Source organism: Vulpes vulpes, chromosome 9, assembly GCF_048418805.1.
Source record: "Vulpes vulpes isolate BD-2025 chromosome 9, VulVul3, whole genome shotgun sequence".
Lineage (NCBI taxonomy): Eukaryota > Metazoa > Chordata > Mammalia > Carnivora > Canidae > Vulpes > Vulpes vulpes.
Window position 1 is genome coordinate 105,715,797 of NC_132788.1, and position 22,095 is coordinate 105,737,891.

General features: G+C 58.9%; 2 protein-coding genes across 2 annotated transcripts; one reads left to right on the forward strand and one right to left on the reverse strand.

The window, feature by feature from the left end:
- The first annotated feature begins 25 nt into the window (after positions 1–25).
- LONP1 (lon peptidase 1, mitochondrial) lies at positions 26–20,974 on the forward strand. Its single transcript, XM_026019393.2, has 18 exons — positions 26–484; positions 3,698–3,786; positions 4,363–4,482; positions 6,245–6,476; positions 8,131–8,192; positions 8,750–8,879; positions 9,319–9,402; positions 10,867–11,087; positions 11,866–12,004; positions 12,697–12,875; positions 14,975–15,062; positions 15,474–15,596; positions 15,679–15,795; positions 18,092–18,232; positions 18,624–18,789; positions 19,444–19,661; positions 19,756–19,920; positions 20,623–20,974. The coding sequence occupies exons 1-18, from the start codon at positions 53–55 to the stop codon at positions 20,797–20,799; spliced, it is 2,883 nt and encodes a 960-aa protein (XP_025875178.1). The 5' UTR covers positions 26–52; the 3' UTR covers positions 20,800–20,974.
- Positions 20,975–21,067: 93 nt separating this feature from the next.
- Positions 21,068–21,851, reverse strand: RPL36 (ribosomal protein L36). Its single transcript, XM_072721698.1, has 4 exons — positions 21,782–21,851; positions 21,509–21,613; positions 21,280–21,414; positions 21,068–21,200 (listed from the first exon to the last, which is right to left on the reverse strand). The coding sequence occupies exons 2-4, from the start codon at positions 21,599–21,601 to the stop codon at positions 21,111–21,113; spliced, it is 318 nt and encodes a 105-aa protein (XP_072577799.1). The 5' UTR covers positions 21,602–21,613; positions 21,782–21,851; the 3' UTR covers positions 21,068–21,110.
- Between the last annotated feature and the right edge of the window lie 244 nt (positions 21,852–22,095).

Genomic DNA, 22,095 nt, shown 5'->3' on the forward strand with positions numbered 1-22,095 from the left:
CCCGGCGAGGGGAAGTGACGCAAGTCCCGTGCGTCGCCAGGATGGCCGGGCCATGGCGGCGGGCACAGGCTACGTGCGGCTGTGGGGTGCTGCGCGGTGTTGGGCGCTGCGGCGGCCGCTGCTGGCCGCTGCCTGGGGGCGCGTTCCGACTGCCGCCGAAGCGTGGTTGCCCCGCGGCCGGCGGGCCTGCGACGCCTCCCCTCCCTGGGCGCTGTGGGGCCGAGGCCCGGTTGCCGCGGGCCAGTGGCGGGGACTTTGGGAGGCGAACAGCCGCGGCGGCAGTGGTGCGTTCTCCAGCGGCGAGGATGCCTCCGAGGGCGGCGCGGAGGATGGGTCCGCGGGCGCGGGGGGCAGCGCGGGGGGCGGGGAGGGCCCCATCATAACGGCGCTGACGCCTATGACTATTCCGGACGTGTTCCCGCACCTGCCGCTCATCGCCGTCACCCGCAACCCGGTGTTTCCGCGCTTCATCAAGATCATCGAGGTAATGCGCGACCCCGCCGCGGCCGCCAGTTTCCCCGGCTCTGCAGGCAGCGGGTTGGACCGAGGGATCCTTGAGCGCTCTCGTGTCGCGACGTTTTCCAGGCATGAAGCTTCTTAAAAGTTGGATTTCGAGTTCCTGTCTTCTCACTAATTTGGTGCGCTGGAGCCGGATCCCTCCCCCTTTCAGATCCCTGTTGAACCCAGTGAGCTTCGGACTGCCCAGTTAGAGTCCTGGTTATAGACCTCTCCGATGCTGGGAAGGACCATAACGGTCTTGAGGCCCAGTTACTTTTTTTTTTTTTTTTTAAGATTTTATTTATTCATTCATAGAGACACACACACAGCGAGAGGCAGAGACACAGGCAGAGGGAGAAGCAGGCTCCATGCACCGGGAGCCCGACGTGGGACTTGATCCCGGGTCTCCAGGATCGCGCCCTCGGCCGAAGGCGGGGCTAAACCGCTGAGCCACCGGGGCTGCCCCCAGTTAATTTTTATGTGGGTTTTGGTAGATGTTTCATAACACTGTCACCCGGGGCGGTCTGCAGTCTGATGGCGAGCCCGTTTGGAATCAGGATGCATTCCTTCCCTAAACATTTCTTGATTGCTTACCAGGTGCCAGATACAGTTCTTAGGGACACAGCAATAGCGAACAAGACTGATAAAAATTCCTGCCTTTGGAGCTTACTTCCTAGGTTATGAGAAGCCGTGAGCAAGATTAGTCAGTTATGCGTTGGAAGGCCGTGACTACTATAGGGATAATAGAGTCAGAAACTAGAGTACAGCAGACTTAGGAGGAAGGTAGGGGGGAAAGGATGTTCTCAGAGGGCTGCAACTGTGGTCTATTCAGAGTGTTCTTGACCTCCTGCCACATATGTAGCAGGCACTGGGGATTGATTTAGCAGCAAATAAGTCACATGCACTCCCTGTGCCTAAGAAACTTGTATGTTGGTGGAGGAGACAGGAAGCAAGATCGTTTCAGACTAAGAGCCAAGGGGTGGAGAGATGGACCCGGGTGATGTAATAGAAAGCAACATGAGCAACATGAGTGCAAGGAACTTGAGGTTTGTTTTTTTTTTTCTTTTTTGAGACTTTATTTATTAATGAGAGACAGAGAGCGGCAGAGACACAGGCAGAGGGAGAAGCAGGCTCCATGCAGGGAGCCCGATGTGGGACTCGATCCCGGGTCTCCAGGGTCGGGCCCTGAGCTGAAGGCAGATGCCCAACCGCTGAGCCACCCAGGCTGCCCAAACTTGAGTTTTTAGAGTAGGAAAGACCCAAATGCCTGCCTTCTTCCCTGCATGTCTTTTTTTTTTTTTTTCTTTTTCTTTTTAATGATGTGGAAATGAGAGGCCATGGTGAAAGGTTATCTGTTAACTGAGCAAGGTCATATGATGAGTCAGCCTCTGCATTCACTGCAGCCTCTCACTCACACTCTAGTCTCTGCTAAACAAATCTGAGGCCTGAAGGATTTCCTTCGGTCTCCTTGCCCACCTGCTGATTGTATGTGTCTGGGCTACTCTTCCAAGGGCCTTCCTTGGTTTGGAGTAGTGGTTACTTAGAGGCCCGAGAGCCTGTAGGTTCCTATCTTGGCTCCACCACCCATACATAGCTTCTTCACCTTCAGAAAGCTGTTCCTCTGGGCCTCCATTTTCTCATCAGCAAAATGGGCATCATAATCATACTTCAGTTCTTAGAGCTGGTCAGAGAGGTGAGTTCCCCTGTGTCAGGGATATAGCCTCCTACCTCAATCGGAAGCTGCTGCTGTTTCCTATGTGGTGGCTCTTGATGTTTCAGAAGCTTGCCCTGGAGCCTTTTTCCTGTCTTTGACCCCAGCCAGCCTCTGGGGTCAGGAGTGCTCAGGCAAGGTCCCCTCAGCCCTGCAAAGTGGCAGGTGCCTCTTGTCCCCCGTGCCCAGAGAGATTATTGCTCCAGCAAATTCTGTCTGCCTACCCAGAGTTGGGAGAGTGAAATGAATCACTGTGGAAAGCGTGAGACTGGCACACGGTACGGATTTTGTTTCTGTTGTTACCACGTAAATGATGACAAGGAATCCTGCCAAAGAGAGGGGACAAGTGCAGGGATGGCAGCAGTCAGCTGTTCTGAGAGAGGAATTAGGGAAACTTCCATGGCACCGGGTAAAGGTTTCTGAACCTGTTAGCAAAGCTCTCTTGACTGGATCCTGTGGTGGACATTGCTTGCGGCTAACCTGCCCCAGTAGTTTCTCCCCTTGAGTGGCCTCTCAGTATAGATCAGTAGCTCTTAATTTTTGGTGGTCTTATAGCACTCCTGGTGGCTGTGTTGGACCTTTTCTCTGGGAAAGATACGTCTGCGGGGTCAGAAATACCTGGACCATAAGTTAAGAGCCCCTCTTAAGGGAAGAGTTAGAACACTGGTTCTCAGAAGTGGTGCCGAACCCTGGGAGCATCACTTGGGAGCTCGTTTGAAATGCAGATTCTCAGGCCCACTCCAGACCGCCTCTGTCAGGAAATTCCAGGGCTGGAACCCAGCCATCTACGTTAGCAAGTCCTCCAGGTTAATTCCAATGCTTGCTGAAGTTTGAGGGCCCTGAAATGTAATTAGGGCCTGGGGTGGGAATGAATGCCTGCTGGAAGGAAACCAGTGGAGCCTTATGTACATCTGTGCTCCTGCCCCCATCACAGGTTCCCTAGAAGATGTTAGCTGTCTCCCTGCCATTGAAATGACATCAGGATAATAGTTGTCATCCCAGGGCTTTCAGTCCTTGATGAAAAGGGTATAGATGTGATTGGGAAATACTTTCAACGCAAGTTGGAGCAAGTTTCCAGCCTGTGAGATGGGCCACTGTTGAATTACGCACATTTGTGTTGTCGTCCTGACATTGATAAATTAGAATAGCCTAGATTTTCAAATAGGATATTTCACCTCTGAAACAGCTCTTGAAATTAGCTGTTACGAAAGATTTCTTGGTTCTGACCTTTGGTCTACTACTTTGAGTTTTCTTTCGGAAGGGGGGAAACCACCAAGGAATGCAGCCCTGTCAGCCTGCCCCACTACATTCTCTACATCTGTTGGGGGCGGGGGCCAGTGAGGGCTTGCTTCCTGGGCTGTGTTGATTAGTGTCCTGGATCAGGTTAGCATATCCTCCACCATCGTAATAGAAAATGTTAGAGCTCTTGTCAAAACGTCAGCTAGAAAACCTGCCTTGTGTTTCACTTTGGGGTCCTTGTCATGCTAGGTTAAAAATAAGAAGTTGGTTGAGCTGCTAAGAAGGAAAGTCCGTCTTGCCCAGCCCTATGCTGGCGTCTTTCTGAAGAGAGATGACAAGTAAGTGTAACTTTACCTTCACTCCTTCGTTGAAGTTGCCCTGGAGTGTAGCTCACCACAAGTCCTGCCCCGTAGAGTAGCCTGGACCTTCGACCCGAAATCAAGCAAAACCTGCTGAGCACAGGCCAAGAACTGAGCATGCTTTTTTAGTCTGGGCTGAAGACTTGGCTCAGTTTCGTGTGTTTTTAGGTTGTGGCGGGGGCGGGAGGCGGGGCAGATATTAACCTCCAATGTTAAACCCCCCTGGGAGACCACTTCAGAGCAGAGCTTGGTAGGCAGATAGTACAGCTTCAGGTACACCCACCTTGACTGCAGGGAGGAATCAGTCTGAGCAGGAAGGTACATTCTGAGCAGGCTCTGTAGTGGGAGGCGCGGATGAAATCCATTCTGTCCAATCAGGTCCTTACAGCTGACTTAGCCAGGAGCTTCTCACCTGTGGGAGCAAGGAGGTTGCCCTCGGTTTTCATTGGAGGTTGGCAGGGGTGTTTCTCTTCTCTTCCTCCTCCTTCTTCACCTGAGACATCCCACTGAGAATCAGGGCCTGTGATGATGTGCCTTTGTGTCCCTGTCCCTCAGCAACGAGTCTGACGTGGTTGAGAGCCTGGATGAGGTCTACCACACGGGCACGTTTGTCCAGATCCACGAGATGCAAGACCTTGGGGACAAGCTGCGCATGATCGTCATGGGACACAGAAGGTGCGGGGCCCCGAGTGTGTGGGATGGGGCAGGAGGAGAGCCCCTGAGTGTCCCCAGGTTCTGGTACTGACCATCCTTCTTGGTCAGCTGTACTGCTTTGTCACTGCAGGGGCTAGCCCGAAGCTGGAGGTGGCTGAGACAGGCCACTTCTGGGTCCTTGTTAGAGTGGCAGTATGGGTGGTCAGTGACCGGTTGTACTTCTTAAGCACGCTATTCACAAAAGCAATCACAAATATAGTGGGTTGCCGTATATCCCAGGTTTAGGTGTGTCTAGATGTCAGCTGTTCCAAGTGCCCTTATCTGTGTCTGCCAGCAGACCGTGCTGGATATCCTGCTTGGCACCGCAGTTTTTCACTCAACTGGACACATTCCTTGTTGGTCTGTGTAGTTTCTTTCTTTTTTTTTTTTTTTTTGGTCTGTGTAGTTTCTATCTCCACTCCGCCAAAGGGCTCCATGCAGCCTGTGAGCTCAGTTGAAATACTTATCCTTTCACACTTATGAAAAATTTGCAGGAACAGCTGGGTTGAAGCTCTCCAGCTTTTCATGTGTGTTCCAAGAAATGTTGGTCCTCAGGGTGCTTGTCAAGAGTGCCACGGTCACATCCACATGGGAAGCATTTCTGAGTCCTTAGCCGTAACGTAGTAGATGTTGTGAATAGCCCCTCATCAGACACGCTCGTTGGCACTCACTGAAGCTAGAGTTCTCTGTCCTTCCCTTCCTGGAGCTCCATTCTGGTATCAGCAGGCAGCACCCCCAGAACACAGGGGAAATGGGGTAGGCCGGGCATTGGTTCTCTGAAACCCCAGGGCCTTCCCACTCCATGAATCCCGCACACCCATCTTCCTCTATTTGCATTAGAGGCTGTTTGTAGGAAAGATGCTGCTGCTCTGCCTTCTGGGGGTGCCTCATGGGCTGGAGGGACTGGAAGGTGCAGCCCAAAGAATGAAAACATCAGTGGCTACCAAGTGTTGGTCTAGCCTCCGAGGTGCTTTATGGAAGGAGTTCTGGCTTCCAGATGCCAGGCCTACTTTTTCTGTGCAGCTTGCTTGTCATGGCCAGGCACTGGGTCCTAGTCCCTCTGGGGAGGGTGGCAGGCCGTTACCCTGTGGGGCGGGAGCCAGGTGATATGGCATGTTTGCAATCACTTGGCCCCTCGTGTCTGCTGGGTACTTGGGTAAGGGCAGAGAAACAGGCCAGGGGCCCGCACCCCACCCCCAGGAGGGGAGGACATAAGCCTCAAAACAGGTCACAAGCTGAATTCTGACGGTGGTGGGAGCTTTGGGGGGAAGCCAGGATGGACAGGGTGATGAGTAGGCATAGATGGGGGCAGGACCTCACATCAGAGGTCTGAGAGGAGTGGTCAGAGAGGGCCTCTTTGTGGAGGTGCCCTTCATTTGAGGCCTGAACAACACAAAGGAGCTACAGTCTGGTGAGCTCGAGGCTGAGGGAGGGACAGATGGAGTCCTCAAGTCAGGCTGTGCTTGGTTGAGCCCGCAGCTTGTGATGGGCCCCAGAGCTGGTTACCACTGACTTACCCATCACACTTCAGATGTTTCTGGGGGACAGTGGGGTGTTGGCTTGGAACATGGAATGGCTGGGTCAGCTGGAGGCCAACAGTGCTGGGGGAGAATGTGCTAGTCATGGGGTCCTGAGCAGCAGCTCGGTCTCCAGTTCCCAGACCTGTAGCCCCGGTGCCCAGCGAGACCCTTTGTCATCAGCACCAGAAGCCCTGGCAGCTTCACCTCTGTGTTTCTGCCTTCAGGATTCACATCAGCAGGCAGCTGGAGGTGGAGCTGGAGGAGGCCGAAGCCGAAAACAAGCAGAAGCCCCGCAGGAAGACGAAGCGGGGCAAGAAGGAGGTGGAGGAGGACCTGGGTGCCGGGCACCCGATGGAAGTGGTGGTGGAGCCTGCTTCGGGTTCCCCCGGCGAGGTGCTCATGGTGGAAGTTGAGAATGTTGTCCACGAGGACTTCCAGGTCACGGAAGAAGTGAAAGTAAGTCTCTGCAGCTGCCCAGGGAGCTCCTTGGGTACGGGTACGGATTCACAGAAGCTCTAGCCTGTTATGGCTGTCAGGTTCTTGTGGAATGCAAAATGTGCTTTCACCCCAAAAGTCCTAGGAAGAAACGGGCATCCAGAAGGCCAAGGAAACGTGCTGGGCCCCTTAGCTCCCGTGAAGGAGGCAGGGTTTGAACCTGGGTCCAGCCCCAGCCTGTGGCCACTGCACAGGAGCCCCCTGCCTTCTTTCCTTGCTGGCTCCTTCCCCTCCAGCCCGGGGAGGATGGGAGCAGGGCCTGCTCACCATTACCAGTGGCATCGAGGCCACAAAGCCTTCTGGCCGCCTGGACCCCAGATGCAGGCTTGCCTGCCGCCTTCACAGCTTGCGAGCCATCTGTCAAGGTGGTGGGAGATGCCCTTTGCCCATTCTCCTAGTGTAAGTTAGAGGCAGGGGCCCTGCTTCCAGTGGGTAGGGGTGAAGTCAGGCAAAGGTGATGGAAAGCTCCTTGCTTGAGCACCGACTGGCATTGTAGGCCTTCCTGAGGCCAGTGAGTGGCTGCAGCTCGATCCGATCCTGTGGCGCTGTGCTGAACGGAGTTCTGGGGCTTCTGAGCTTGGTGGGCAGGAGTCCTGCAGTCTGTTATAACATCTGCCCCGGGCGCTGGGAGGGGCTTGGCTGCATTTGCCACGGGCCCAGGCCAGCAGCCACACCCATGGGACTACGCTGTCCAGGAGGACTGCTGCGCTGGTGGAAATGTTCTCTGGTTCTGCACCATTAGCCCCGCCGGTTATCAAGCACTCGATCTCTGGCTGCTACAGCTGAGGAACAAAATATTTGATTTTGTCACGGTTCTAATTTATTTGTGCATAGCTGCCAATGGCTGCTGGATGGGGCAGCAGAGCTTTAGAGTTTCCTGTGAGGATCACGTAGTGGGAGAAAGACCAGTGAACTTCATAAATGGTGCAGGGAAAAGAGTAGGGAGACTTGAGGAGGCTGTATGCTCAGACTGGTCTGTGCAAGCACCATGGGGTCTCTACAGATTCCTTCTGGAAGATCAGCCCTGTCATTTCAGGGATGAACCCGCTAACCAGAGGCTGGGTGCTTGCGGTGAAGGAATGCATGGCAGTTGCTTTTTCTGCCCACCTCACTGGGGTGTGGTATGTGGGGAGCTGCATTCTGGAAATCATGAGGTTCCAGTGGTTATGCCATAAACTGTCTGTGGTCCCACCAGCATTACTGTCCTTGCTGTGGCCATGATACCCATGGTAGCTACAGCAGAGGGGGTCCTCCACTCCTCAGGGAGCCTGGGCCTGAGGTTCTGGAAGGGGACAGGCTGAAAGCCCTGCTGACTCGTAGGCATATCCCCAGAGGAGAATTCAAACCAGGGTGTGCTGAGGTTGAGACAGTGTTGGTTGTGAGACATATGTTTGAAATAAAGGAGCCCCCTGTACCCCCCTTGTCCTGGAAATGGCTCATTCTGAGGTCAAGTTTCAGAGTGGTACAGGGAGGTAGGTGTTGGTTTTCGTTTTTACTGTCTTGATCCTGAGTCCCCATGACTGGTGGATTTGACCTGTGCTCCTGGGCGTCTGACACCAGGCCAGAGGGGCTCCTCAAGGCCCCAGGGACTGACGGCATCCTCCTTGTTTGCCAGGCCCTGACCGCTGAGATTGTGAAGACCATCCGTGACATCATTGCCTTGAACCCGCTCTACAGGTTGGTCCCTGGTGCCACACCCCAGTCCCAGTGTGTGGTCCACCCTCTGTGAGGCCAGGCTGGGGTCTGTCTGCCTCTTTCCGCAACTGGGTTGGTGGGAGGCTTTCTCATAGCGTCATCCTGATGGAAAACCTTGCGGGGGCAGATATCCAGGGTCCAGGGCCCAGCCCTGTGAGTAGACCCTGTTTCTGTTGTGGCAGAGGGGCCCTGTGGTGGGAGGTTGGAGGGACATAGCTTGCCTAGTGCAGGTTCTTTGCCCAGTTCATACTAACATGGGCTTGGGTTTGGCCGGAAGCCTTTTTGTCATCAGCTCGGGTGGAAGGAGGGAATCTCACAGAGGGCGGCGCTGGAGGGGGTTTGTGTGTGGCCCTGGGGTCGTTAGTTTTGTGGCTCTAGGATGGGTGTCCCCACTGGCCCTGCACCTGGCTCTCTGCGGGCATCCCAGGGCCTGGACCCTCACTGCTGGGGAAAGACATAAGCCAGTGCTCCTGCCGGCGCCCAGCCCCTGCTGCTGCAGCACCCCTGCGCCTCTGGCAGCACTGCTCTGTCCCTTCCAGGGAGTCTGTGCTGCAAATGATGCAGGCGGGCCAGAGGGTGGTGGACAACCCCATCTACTTGAGTGACATGGGCGCTGCCCTGACCGGAGCCGAGTCCCACGAGCTGCAGGACGTCCTGGAGGAAACCAATGTGAGTGTGCCCCAGCCCCGGTGCTGATCTGCGTGCCCCGGTGCTGATCCCTCCCAGCCTGGCTGCTTGTCCGCCACTCCTTTTTGTGATTTCACTTCACATTAGCCCTGGCCCGTCAGGCCGCGCATAGCTCCCTGTTCTCTGTCGAGGCTGCATGGCATTCCTCCAGGAGGTGACTTTTGGTTAATGGGTGGTGTATTTGGCTTGGGAGCAGCCTTTTGCTGTTATAAACAACACCACTCAGAATGTCCTCGACCATGGCTTGCAGACGTCCAGGAGTTTATCTGTGGGAGGTGTTTGTAGAACTGGGCTTGCTGGTCTGAGGCGGTGGCGTGCCTCCAGTGGTGACGCATGGCCAGGTCGATCTGCCCTGTTTGTGCTTCCCGACACCGAGATGCCGACTTCTGATTGACCGTTCGCATCTTCCCTTTCTTGGCAGATTCCCAAGCGGCTGTATAAGGCCCTCTCCCTTCTCAAGAAGGAGTTTGAGCTGAGCAAGCTGCAGCAGCGCCTGGGGCGTGAGGTGAGCCTGGGCTGAGGATACGCCTCTGTAGGGAGGGTGGCGTGCAGGTGTCACTCTCATTTGGGGCTGGGAAGCTCTGCACCACAACACTTAGAGCTGGTCCCAGCGCTGAGCCCAGAGCCCGTGGTCTGGGGATGGCCTCCATTGGGGCAGAGCTTGCTCTACCTTCAGCGTCCTGGGGAAATGCTGCAAATTGTGAACCAGCCGTATAGGGTTGAAAAGACTACTCTTTGTGGCCTGCCTTCCTGATTGTGGGCAAAGCCATGGGCTATCTGGATTGTCAGTTGATTACCAGTCATGTTTTTCAAATTTACTCAGTTTTTCCATTTAGCTTTATTTTATTTTAAGATTTTATTTATTTATTTGTGAGAGACACAGAGAGAGGCAGAGACATAGGCCGAGGGAGAAGCAGGCTCCATGCAGGGAGCCCAATGTGAGACTCGATCCTGGATCCCGGGATCACTCCCTGAGCCAAAGGCAGATGCTCAACCACTGAGCCACCCAGGTGTCCATTTAGCTTTATTTTATTTTACTTTATTTTTTTTTTAAGATTTATTTTTATTTATTTATGATAGACACAGAGAGAGAGAGAGAGAGAGGGAGGCAGAGACACAGGCAGAGGGAGAAGCAGGCTCCATGCCGGGAGCCCCACGCAGGACTCGATCCCAGGACTCCAGGATCGCGCCCTGGGCCAAAGGCAGGCGCTAAATCGCTGAGCCACCCAGGGATCCCCCATTTAGCTTTATTTTAAAAAGAAGTTTCACATTACATTTTTAACTGGAAAATATTTAATGCTTAGTTATTAGCTCAAGGCAACTCTTTTTTTTAACTTAAGAAATAGCACTAGGTGGGGAAGACAAAGGGAAGGGGACAAGCAGACTCCTTGCTGAATGGGGAGCCCAACGTGGGGCTTGATCCCAGGATCCTGGGATCATGACCTGAGCTGAAGGCAGATACTTAACTGATTGAGCCAGCCAGGCACACTGCTCCTCATTTTTAGTATTTATGTTATGTCTCCTCACAATGTGGGGCTCCGACTCATAACGCCAAGATCAGGAGTCACATGCTGCAGTGACTGAGCCCTGCAGGTGCCCCAGCACAAGGTACTTCTTTCTTAATGCATCCCAGACGGGACGCAGGAGTGGGGGTGTAGGCGGCAATGGTCTTGGCTGGCCTCTGAGCCCTTGCCTGCAGCCTTGTCGGTCCAGGGGAGCTCCGTGCCCATGGGAGGCACACTGGCGTCAGGCGAGCTTCACCTGGCTGAGGTCAGGACCAAGAGCGAATCCCCTCCTCACCTGGAACTCTGCATGGTTTGTTTCCAGGCCCCACTGCTTGGGGAACCAGGGTCAGAGGGGAGGGAGCTGGAGGTGGCCACACGGTCTCTCCTCCCCCTATGTCTGCAGGAGGCCACTCCCTGTGTGACCCCCTGTGACCCTGTGTGACCATGGCCTCATGACCCTACAGGTGGAGGAGAAGATCAAGCAGACACACCGCAAGTACCTCCTGCAGGAGCAGCTGAAGATCATCAAGAAGGAGTTGGGCCTAGAAAAGGACGACAAGGACGCCATTGAGGAGAAGTTCCGTGAGCGGCTCAAAGAGCTTGTGGTCCCCAAGCATGTCATGGACGTGGTGGACGAGGAGCTGAGCAAGCTGGGGCTGCTGGACAACCACTCGTCAGAGTTCAAGTAAGCGCCCTGGAGGCTGTGCCCGGGTGGCCCCCCTCTCTCTCGTGCCCGGCCTCAGCCAAGCCTAGCGGGGTCTGGGAGGCTGGGTCCCCTGGCCACTCTGGTCACACTGGGGCCCTGAGAAGCACCTGGCCTGGGACGGTCCTCTCTGGGCGCCCCTGTGCAGAACACACTTTTCTTTGTCACCCATTTCCCAGGGAGAGTGTGTGTCACCCATTGCCTCGGTGTGGAGGGATTCAGAGAAGTCAAGTCAGGGACCAGGGTCTCCAAGCTGGGACAGGGATTTGAACCCAGGGATGTCTGGCTTTAAGCAGTGCTTCCAGCCGGGATGCCTGCCCTGCCTTCTTTGCGTGGCTTTGAGAGCCTGGAAGTCAACACGTCTTCCTGGGGGCCCATACTTGCCCAGCGAGTGTGCGGCTCCCTCTCTGGGGTCGCTTGGGGCAGCGCTGACCTGTCACCAGCCAGGCTGGTTTCGCATGTGCCCTGGGGAGGTCATCTCCCGTCTGCACCCCTGCCACCCCCGTGGTATAGGATTTGAGCAGTTCCTGTGTTCACACATCTGATCCCGGAAATAGGCTGAACACCTGTGCTGGGAGCTGTGCCAGTTCCCACAGTGTGGCCTTTACCCAGATGGCTGATCGAGGCAGTTCCCAGCTCCTCCAGCCGCGATGTGGTTCGTGCTTCAGGCTCTGTGGGTGTTGGCAACGTTGAGTTTGTAACAGCAGCACTGGGCAGCTGGCTGGGCCCCACTCACTGGCTCCTGTCTGTCCTGTGGCAGCGTCACGCGTAACTACCTGGACTGGCTGACGTCCATCCCGTGGGGCAAGTACAGCAACGAGAACCTGGACCTGGCCCGGGCCCAGGCGGTGCTGGAGGAGGACCACTATGGGATGGAGGATGTCAAGAAGCGCATCCTGGTGCGGCCCTTGCACCCCTCCCCTGGGTCCCAGGCCTTCCCCCCACCCCCATCCCATTGAGGCTCCCTGCACCCTTCCTGTAGGTCCTTGGGCACAGGCTGCTCTAAGCCTCTCCTGGTCACTTGTTCCATGCTCTCAGGGTGGGCAGAGAGAGGCAAGGTTTGTCATCTGGATTTGGGCACAGGTGGTGGGTGCCCCAGAGCCTGGCACCCAGGCTTCCCCCATACTGGGGGGTTCCTAGAGGAGCCCCTTGGGGAATTTCTGGTCTAGGGTGTGGGAGGGCCTTGGCTGAGACAGGGCTGTGGGGATCAGCAGAGGCTGAGGAAGGAGGGGGGAAGGGTTCCCGGTGGGGGGACTGGCATTGGAGCAGCTCAGGGGTGGTGGCAAGGGCAGCCTGGGCCAACCTGCCTTCTCCGGGGGCCTCAGGTTTCCTAGGATTATCGATACGGCCCAGCACGTGGAAGGAAGGGGTTACCACAGCTTGGGGTCATGGTCACCCACAGTCGGCCACTGCCCTTCTTGGTGCCAGTGACCCTTCTAGTCAGCGCAGGCCCTTTGGGATATACCTTGTCCCTTTCACGCCCCCAGAAACCTGAAAGGCAGCGTGCCAGTGGCGAGCCTTGCATCAGGCCGCGCCCTGGCCCCACAGAAAGGGTGGCGCGTGTCTCATGGGAACCCACCTCGGTCCGCAGGAGTTCATCGCTGTCAGCCAGCTCCGAGGCTCCACCCAGGGCAAGATCCTCTGCTTTTACGGTCCCCCTGGTGTGGGCAAGACCAGCATTGCCCGCTCCATTGCCCGTGCCCTGAACCGAGAGTACTTCCGCTTCAGCGTCGGGGGCATGACTGATGTGGCTGAGATCAAAGGGCACAGGTAGGCTTGGCTGTCTTTCCCCATGGTTCACCCACCTTCTGTCGGGCTTCATTCCGGCTCCGTTCTGTGCTCATTAGAGGGGTGTCCTCAGTGTGTGGTGATCTGTGCTCACTCTGGGGTTCGTGACTGAAGCCCCGGTATCCACGGACTCCAGGCCCGACTGCATCTAGCACTCAAACGTTGGCTCAGAATCTTGGCCTTTCAACCAGCAGGAACATTTCTTCGCCAGGCCATTGGCGGATGGTCTCCACTACTTTAGTTCCCATCTCCCCAGCTCAGCTCCCCCAGCGCTGTGGCCAGGGTTCCGGGCCAAGGTGGTCTCCCCACTGAGAACGGGGTGGCGCGCCGTTGAAGCCCTCAGCAGCTCTCCTGGTTCTTCACGCTCTCGCCAGGCCCAAGCAGAGACCCTGTGTGCAGGGTCTGAAAACCGCCTGGCTGTGCGTATGGCACCCTGACGTTGGGGCGTTCATAATGGGCTCTCTTGGGGCTTCTTGCCACACGGCCCCTGCTTGGGGTGCTGCTTTGGGTAGCGTTGGTGAGACACAAGTGTAACAGGCACGCAGGTGTCTTGTGAGCTCCAGATCAGAGGCGGCACCTGGAGTGTGGCAGGGCCGTGGGGCCAGAGGTAGACGAGGCTTCCATGGTGTCGGGTGAGGAGCCTCCAGGCTGGAGTGGTGCCAGGCACCCAGGCGGTGTGGGGCCTGCTCAGAGGGCAGCGGGGCAGGACAGGCGTGTGGGTTCTTGGCTCCCGGCTGGAGGATGAAGGTGGGGAAAGCAGAGGCAGGTCCTAGCGACCTCCGGGCCCCTGGCTCAGAGAATGCCCAATAGTGTGGCCAAACCCCACTCATCCAGGCCAAGAAGAGGCATTGAGTGAGTTTGTTAACAAGTACACGTCCGTGACTTTGGAGGCTGTCCTCAAGGGAGAGGGGCCCAGGAGGGCAGGGGCAGGTGTTCTGTGCTGATGTTGCACTGGGCTCCCCGACAAGGATAAGAACAGGGAACTTCCTGCTCTTACTCTGTTGGTAACAGTGAAACCCTCCTCTGCCCACAGCCCTCAGGGCTCCCTCCTTCCTTGGGGTAAAAGCCCAGATCCACACTGAGGCCTGCAAGGCCTGGCATACTCCACCCTTTTTACTCCTTCCTCTCTTCTCTCCTCGTTACTCCCTCTGCTCCAGCCATATGGGCTTCCAGCACACCAGGCCTGGTCCTGCCCCTGCCCCAGGACCTTTGCATAGGCTGTTCCCCTGACTCAGAAAAACCTCTTCCTTTGCATACCGACACGGTTGCCTCTTCACTTGTTTTGCTCAGGGCCTCTCCCCAAGACATTCCCTGTCCTCCCACTTATTGCCCCGGAAATGGCATTTTAAATCCCCCATCCTTATTTTTATAGCATATAAAGTTTATCTTACAATTTTCTCCCCCATTTGACATACTGTCTGTCTGTCCACCCCGCTGGGCCTTAGCTCAGGGGCACAGCACTGGTGTCTGCTTTATGCTCTGTGAGTGCCAGACACCCGCAGCTGAGCTGGGACAGTAGAGCAGGGTCATCAAGAAACACTCCAGCAAGTGCCAGCCGGGTCCAGGCCCTGGGCCCAGTGGCCCTGAGGCCTGGTAGGCCACACTGTGCCTGGGAGGACCTGGTTGGGGGGAGCATTTCTGCTGCCAGCCCCGGGCTGCTCCTGAGTTTCCTTGTTCTGTTAGGTTGGGCAGTGCGGGCTGGGCTTCACCGTCTGGATAGGAGGTGCTGGCTCGGGGGACAGGTCTGAGTGAGACCTGGTTCTGCATCTGCTCCCCTGCCCCGAGTCTGAGCGGGGGGACAATGCCCACATTCCCATTGTCGGAGAGCACAGGCCGCCGGGGTGATGGTGCCCCGCAGACTCGCACAGTCGGCAGCTACCAGCATCTGTGCCGCCTGCACCAGGGCCGCTCTGTGTGCGTCTCGCTGTTGCCGCCCCTTGGCAGCCCTGGAGGGTGTGCATGGATTCCCTGGGGTCCTGGTGCTGCCTGCAAGCTGGGCCTGTGGGTGCTGGGGTGCTGGCATGGCCAGCCGCAGACAGGTGAGGAACTGCCGCTCCTGCTGTGCTCTGCCCCCCCCCCAGGCGGACATATGTGGGTGCTATGCCAGGAAAGATCATCCAGTGCCTGAAGAAGACCAAGACGGAGAACCCCTTGATCCTGATAGATGAGGTGCGCATGGACAGAGGGCTGGGCGTGGGGCCGGCCTCGGAGCTGACAAGGCAGCACGGCTCTGTCCCTAGCACCCTTCCCCGAGGTCAGACACGGTCCCTTGGGCCTTCCTAGGTCAGAGCTTTGGCAGATTATGTATCCAAGATCAGACCTGTGTTCCCTGCCATTTTGGTTGTCCCCAGTCACTGGGTGGCCTCACTGCAGCGTCTCTCCTGCCTCAGCAGATCCCCTGTGTGCCCTTGTACCCCTCGCTCAGGGCTTGCCTGGCCCCCCTTCCCATCCCCGCACCCCACCACCCTGGTGCTGGTGAAATCTGGTCCCACCCAGCCACCTCCCACCAGGAGTGTCTGGCAGGCAGATGCGAGGAGCGGGCAAGGTACCCAAACTACCTGCCTTCTGCTGCCCCTTCAGGTGGACAAGATAGGCCGAGGCTACCAGGGGGACCCCTCGTCAGCACTGCTCGAGCTGCTGGACCCCGAGCAGAACGCCAACTTTCTGGATCATTACCTGGACGTGCCTGTGGACTTGTCCAAGGTGTGTGTCCTGCCGGGGAGCTGGGCCCAGTGGGGAGGGGCAGGGTGGCCAGGCCTCCATACCTCCCTGCCGCCTTCCCCAGGTGCTGTTCATCTGCACGGCCAATGTCACCGAGACCATCCCAGAGCCACTGAGGGACCGGATGGAGATGATCAACGTGTCTGGCTATGTGGCCCAGGAGAAGCTCGCCATCGCAGAGGTGAGGGCAGGACCCTCACCCCAGCTCTAGACAGAAGAGGGTACCCCCAGCAGTGGGGGCTGGAGGCATGTTTGAGCACCCCCACGTGCCCAGGCTCCTAAGCAGAGCTGGGGTTTGGGGGGGACAGTCCACAGTGGCCCTGCTCGGAGAGGGGATGGCCAGGCTCTGCCCACTTCTGTAGCCTGAGCATCACCAAGAGCAGAGGTGAGGCCTGCTGTGAACCATGTACCAGCACAGCTCTGACACCAGCGCGGGTGTCCCACCCCGCCCACCTCTCTGCCTGGGTGTCCAGGAGCTCAGAGTCCGGTTCTGCCTGGAGTTGGCGTCAGACCCCGCAGGCGGACGGCTCAGGACCACCCGGCTGCCCCTGCCTCAGATGCCAGTTGCGCATCCCGGGGCTTCCTTTCCTCTGCCCTGCTGGCTGTGGGTGGGGCTTTCCCACAACCTGCTCTTGGGGTTTGGTGGCTTACTGTAACAGCTCCTGGAACTTAGGTCATGTAGTTACTAGTTTATCATGAAGGCTACAACTAGGGAACAGCTGAAAAAGCTGCATCAAGCCCAGCAAGGGGGCAGGGGCTTCTGTGCGCTCCCTGGGTGCGCCACCCAGCACCTCCCAGCACCTCCGCTTTCTCCCAGCTCCACGGCCTACGATGTTTATAGAGGCTTCATTCCATGTGCATTGTTGAGTAAATTCTAGGCACTGGTGACTGGCTCCCCCTCCAGCCCTCCTCTCTCCCTGGGGGTCAGGGCTGAGGCTGAAGGTTCCATCCCTTTGACCATCGAAGCCCTGCTCCAGGAGCTGCCTCACTGCGCAGGCTCAGGTGTGGTGGGGAGGGGCCGTAGCTACCAGCAGCCGCCCCGCTCACCCTGCCTCTCAGAGAACTCCAGGGTCTCAGGGCTGTGGTGTCAGGACCTGGGGTCAAAGTCCCACCCAGTACAGATTTCTGCTACCCCATTCTCCCGGGGCCCAGAACAGGAACAAGGGAGAGACTGCCCCCAAACGTGACAGAGAGAACAGTCTCTCCTGGGCTTTCAGGGTTCAGGCCTACCTATGCACTGCTGGGGACTGTGTGCTCAGCCCTGATCGTCACCTGCCCCATCAGCACGTCACCCCCATCCTGCAGCACACCTGTCGCTGGGGTGGCCCTGGGGCTGGGCGGCCGGGTTCAGTGCAGGCACACCTGCCCCCATTTTCCCACCAGCCGTGGGTGCCCGAGTTCTGTGACCGCATAACACGTGTCCTAGGCTGAGGCTCACCCGGGATTCTGCGTTTCCTAGACGTCCGTGATCTCCCTAGGCTGGGGGCTGGATTTCTACCCTGAAGGATGCTAAGCAGAGCAGAGCAGATTCCGTCCAGAGGAAAGGGAAAATGTTTCTAACCCAGTGTTTCTGTTCTGTAAAGGGTTGAGCACTTTCTCCCTGAGCTCGGGTGCTGGGTCCCAGCCCTTAGGGCTTGACAGTGGCTTTTGTCCCCTGGGTTGGGTGGGGAGCCAGGTGAGCTCTAGGTGGATGTAGTTACAGGGGTTCTGGGACCTCCCCACCTGGCCAAGGAGGGGCGGGCTTGGGGACCTGGACAGGGGACTTTTAAACCTTTAAAATGATGACAAGAAGAACACGGACTCCCAGAGGCTTCAGGGCCAGGCCATGTCAGCCGCCCCACGTACTGGCGTGCATGGTCGTGCCCCTCGTGTCTCAGGTGCCCTCCGCCCCCAGTTAGTGCTCAGGACTGTCTGTCCCTTGACTGTCCCTTGACTGCCGTGTGGCAGGAGTTGGGCTGGACTGTGGGTGTGACCTTGGAGCCTCTACTGACCTTCCCATTCTTGTCTGCCCAGGGTGGCAGCCGCTTACCCTGACTCGGATCCTCAGTGGGAATGGGCTGAGCCCAAGGATCAGGGGAGACCTTCCTGGAGGGGGGGTGTCTCAGGAAGGGCAGGAATGGAATCTGGGCAGACGATGCAGCAGGAGCAGAGGCCTGGGAGCTTCTGGAAGAGGCAGGCTGGGCACGTGTGCACTCACTATGGGGCATCCTGGCACCTGCCGTGCTCTCTGCCCAGACCCCCTGCCTCCCTCCTTGCCTTGCTGGTTCCTTACCCTTGGGTCTCAGCTTTGATGTCACCTCCTGGGGCAGCCTTCCCCTGGCTCACCCCCACCCTGGGGGCTGAGTCGAGCTCCCTGCAGGCAGGTGCTGGGCCCACCTCCATGGTCTTAGCAAGCCAGTCTTGGGAAGGTGTGATGGTAAGTGGGAGCCATGGAAGAGGCCCTGGGGTCCCAATGGCAGCATTCTCCTCCCTGCCAGCGGTACCTGGTGCCTCAGGCCCGTGCCCTGTGTGGCTTGGATGAGAGCAAAGCCAAGCTGTCATCAGACGTGCTGACCCTCCTCATCAAGCAGTACTGCCGGGAGAGTGGTGTGCGCAACCTGCAGAAGCAGGTGGAGAAGGTGAGCTGGGCAGACAGACCAGGAGGGCAGGGTCTGCAGCCTGTGCGGCGGAAGGAGGGCCTGGAAGACAGGATGCCACCCCAGGCAGGACACATCCTGCAGATCCCACCTTGGGGCGTCCCTAGAGGCATCCTGTCCACAGAGACAGGTGGTGGGAGCCAGGGGTGGAGCAGGAAGCCGGTGCTTCCTGGGGACAGGGTCTTAGTTTGGGGAGGTGGAAAGTTCTACAGCTGGACGGTAGAGATGGCTGCACGACCACGTGAATGCGCTTCATGCCGTGAAGCTGTAAGCTTACAAAGGGGTGAAATGATCATGTTTTGTATTTTACCACAATGTTAAAAATTAACTGGGGTGAGGGCCCATGCCCACTCGGCTGCCTTGCCTGCTCCAGGTGTTACGGAAGTCCGCCTACAAGATTGTCAGTGGGGAGGCGGACCTCGTAGAGGTGACGCCAGAGAATCTGCAGGACTTTGTGGGGAAGCCCGTGTTCACTGTGGAGCGCATGTACGACGTGACGCCCCCTGGCGTGGTCATGGGACTGGCCTGGACTGCCATGGGTGAGCAGCCTGGGCCAGGAGGTGGCCTGGGGCTGGGCGGGGTCAGGGGGATGGTGCCGCACTTCCTCCCTGGGAGACGCAGGAGGGCTGACAACTGCAGATCCCGAGTCCTGCACCCCTTCCCCCTCCCCCCCACTCAGTGAAGTGAGTTGAGACACCAGGGGCTGATCAAGAAGGGTTATTTGCATTGAGGGAAATCCCTTTTGCCTTGTGGGGGGAAATGACACCCAGCAGGGGGCTTCCTTGTCCAGGTGACCTCACTCAGCAGGGAGGCTGGTCTCTCAGCTCCAGGGTGGCGGCAGGGTGGTGCTGTTGGGGGGGCTATGGGAAGCACGCAGGCTCTGAAGGGTGCAGGGTCTGCTTACTTGGACTGGATTTCAAGGAATCAGGGTTTGGAGCTGGCAGGCTGCGCACTCGCGGTGTCCATGTACACGGGGGCAGGCCGAAGCAGAGGCCAGCGGCAGTCTGACTGCGGGGCCAGTGCAGGGGCTGGGACGTGGAGGATGAGCGGGCAGTAGGCCAGGGAGAGCTAGGGGAGGGACAGTGTTGCAGGTGGAGGAGGGGTTCCTAGTGGCCCCACTGAGGGTCGGGGGAGCAGCCGTCCCTGGAATCTGAGGGGTCCCACTGTTCAGTCTCTGCCTGCTGGTCTCCCAGGGGGCTCCACGCTGTTTGTTGAGACCTCCCCTCGGAGGCCAAGAGACAAGGATAGCAAGGGGGACAAGGATGGAAGCCTGGAGGTGACAGGCCAGCTGGGGGATGTGATGAAGGAGAGTGCTCGCATCGCCTACACCTTCGCCAGGGCCTTCCTTATGCAACACGACCCCACCAACGACTACCTGGTGACCTCCCACATCCACCTGCACGTCCCTGAGGTGAGGCCTCACCTCCCACCTCTGCCCCCAGCCCCCTGGCCTGGGCCCAGCCCCTGTGCAGCCTGCCCACCCCCCACCTGCATCTCCTCACCAGGGCGCCACCCCCAAGGATGGCCCAAGTGCCGGCTGCACCATTGTCACGGCCCTGCTCTCCCTGGCCATGGACCGGCCAGTACGGCCCAACCTGGCCATGACGGGCGAGGTCTCCCTCACGGGCAAGATTCTGCCGGTGGGTGGCATCAAGGAGAAGACCATCGCAGTGAGTGTCACCCCCTCCCCCTGGGGTTGGGAACCCCAGCCCCTTGGAGAGAATCTGGACCAGAGACCCCACGCTGTGGCACTGCCCTGTGACTTTGCACCTGTGCTGTTGGTCTCAAGTGGCAGGGGGTGGCCGTAGCCCCAGGTGGAGCGGAGTGTCCCAGCTGACCCCGCCCTGTAGTGGTCCTCAGCTCCTCAGGGCTCCTGCTTCCCCCTCAACCAAGCACTGAGAGTGAGGGGTGCAGAGAGCAGGACGGGCTGGCATAAGGGGCTGCAAGGAGAGGTCTACCCTGACCAGTTGACCCTCTGTTGGACTCCACCCCCCCCCCCTTCGTTGACCCCTGCATCCCCTGCCATCTGAAACCTGGCCCTCCCATGTCCCCCGCCCCTTGGACAAGGCAGAGTCTGTGGCTGGGACATGCACAGGCCCTCCCCCCAGCCTTGCTTTCCTCCCTTGGGGGGGGGGGGGGGGGGGGCGGGGAGTCAGAGGCAGCCGCACAGCCCCTCACAGGTGAGTCAGCTCTACCCCCACAGCAGCCGTGGGGGCGCCGTGGGAATGCGCTGGCCTTGGTCCGGAGACTGGGCCCTTCCTAGGCCAGCTTCTCGGTTAGGGGAGCTCAGGAGCTCACAGGTGCTGGCAGGACGTGCACAAAGCCTCCCGGGGCCCTTCCCGCCAGGCCGACCTGCCGCACCTCCCTTCCAGGCAAAGCGTGCGGGAGTGACGTGCATCGTGCTGCCAGCCGAGAACAAGAAGGACTTCTACGACCTGGCGGCCTTCATCACCGAGGGCCTGGAGGTCCACTTCGTGGAGCACTACCGCGAGATCTTCAGCATCGCCTTCCCCGAGGAGCCCGCGGAGGCCCTGGCCGTGGAGCGGTGACGGCAGCCCGGGCTCCGCTGGCACGGGCGGCCCGGTGGGGCCACAGGGCACCGGGGCCGGAGCTCTGGGCAGCTGCGCCGCCAGGAGGCTCAGAGGCCCGCGCGCAAGGACTTGGCTTAATCACGGAGTCCGGCACAGATGAACTATTTAATGATGATTAAAACCCTTTCCAGTACTGCCGGCTGCCGCGTGTCTGTGCAGCGCCCCGATCCCGGCCCCGACACCCCCCGCGCCCCCCCCCCGGTGCGCCGGACCAGCACAGGACCGCGAGGTTCCGAGAAGGCTTTATTAGTACGGGGCTGGGGAGGGGCTCAGTCCTTCTTGGCGGCCGCTTTCCGCATGGCCGCCAGCACGTTGCTCAGCTCCTCTCTCTTCCTCTTGGCGCGGATGTGCGTCCCGACCTGCGGCGCGGGGAGAGCGGTCGGCGCGGGCCCGGGGTCGGGGTCCGGCTGCCCCGCCCCCCCCCCGACCCCCACCTACCCGCTTCTTGATGAACTTGAGGGCGCGCTTGTCCTTGGACACCTTGAGCAGCTCCATGGCCCGCCGCTCGTACGGGGCGAAGCCGCACACCTCCCGGATCATGTCCCGCACGAACTTGGTGTGCTTGGTGAGGCGCTGCGGGGACGGGGCGCCGCCGGGCCGCGGTCAGGGCTCGGGTCCGCCCGCCGCCCGCCCCCCGCCCCCCACCCCCGTCCCCGCCCGCACTCACCCCGCGGCGGCGGCTGTGCCTCGGCTTGCTCACGTTCTTCGTCACCTTGTGGCCCTTGTTGAGGCCCACGGCCATGGGGTAGCGCAGAGCCATGGCTGCAGACGGCTGGGGGGACGGACGCGGAGGTGAGTCCGGGCTCGGGCCCCCGCCGCCCGGAACCCCGCGTCCCGACTCCCCCGGACTCGCTCGCTGCGCCCGGCCACGGCCCTGAGCCGCCCCGGGGCCCCCGAGAGGGGATGGCGGCGGATCCTACTCGGCCGGCGCCCCACTGACCTGCTGCTGCTCGCGGCTCCGGCGGCGGAAGGGCCGTGGGCCCGCGGAACTCTGGGATATCTAGCTCCCGCGGGGCGGGCGGGCCAGAGGGCCGGGAGGCCGCGCGCTCCCCCTGGCGGCTGGAGGCCGCGCGGCCCCTGCGCGTGCGCGCTTGCACCCGCCGGCCCAAACCACGCTTCAGCCCGGGCTGCGCGTCCTTTCCCGGTGGTTGGGAGTTCGAATCCTCCTTCGGCAGCTGGCTGGCTGGAATCCCACCTCGGCCGCTGGCTTGCTGACCCTGCGCCAGGGGCTTCACCTCCCAGGACCTGACTTGC

What these genes read in the sequence shown, in the direction of transcription:
- RPL36 (XM_072721698.1), bottom strand. Translation starts at nt 21,601, where the DNA reads ATGGCTCTGCGCTACCCCATGGCCGTGGGCCTCAACAAGGGCCACAAG. An exon ending in GGCACAGCCGCCGCCGCGGG is followed by an intron (nt 21,415 to 21,508) that starts GTGAGTGCGGGC and finishes CCGTCCCCGCAG; the next exon opens with CGCCTCACCAAGCACACCAA. An exon ending in TCAAGTTCATCAAGAAGCGG is followed by an intron (nt 21,201 to 21,279) that starts GTAGGTGGGGGT and finishes CCCGCGCCGCAG; the next exon opens with GTCGGGACGCACATCCGCGC.
- LONP1 (XM_026019393.2), top strand. Translation starts at nt 53, where the DNA reads ATGGCGGCGGGCACAGGCTACGTGCGGCTGTGGGGTGCTGCGCGGTGT. An exon ending in CCTTGATCCTGATAGATGAG is followed by an intron (nt 15,063 to 15,473) that starts GTGCGCATGGAC and finishes CTGCCCCTTCAG; the next exon opens with GTGGACAAGATAGGCCGAGG. An exon ending in TGCAGAAGCAGGTGGAGAAG is followed by an intron (nt 18,233 to 18,623) that starts GTGAGCTGGGCA and finishes TGCCTGCTCCAG; the next exon opens with GTGTTACGGAAGTCCGCCTA.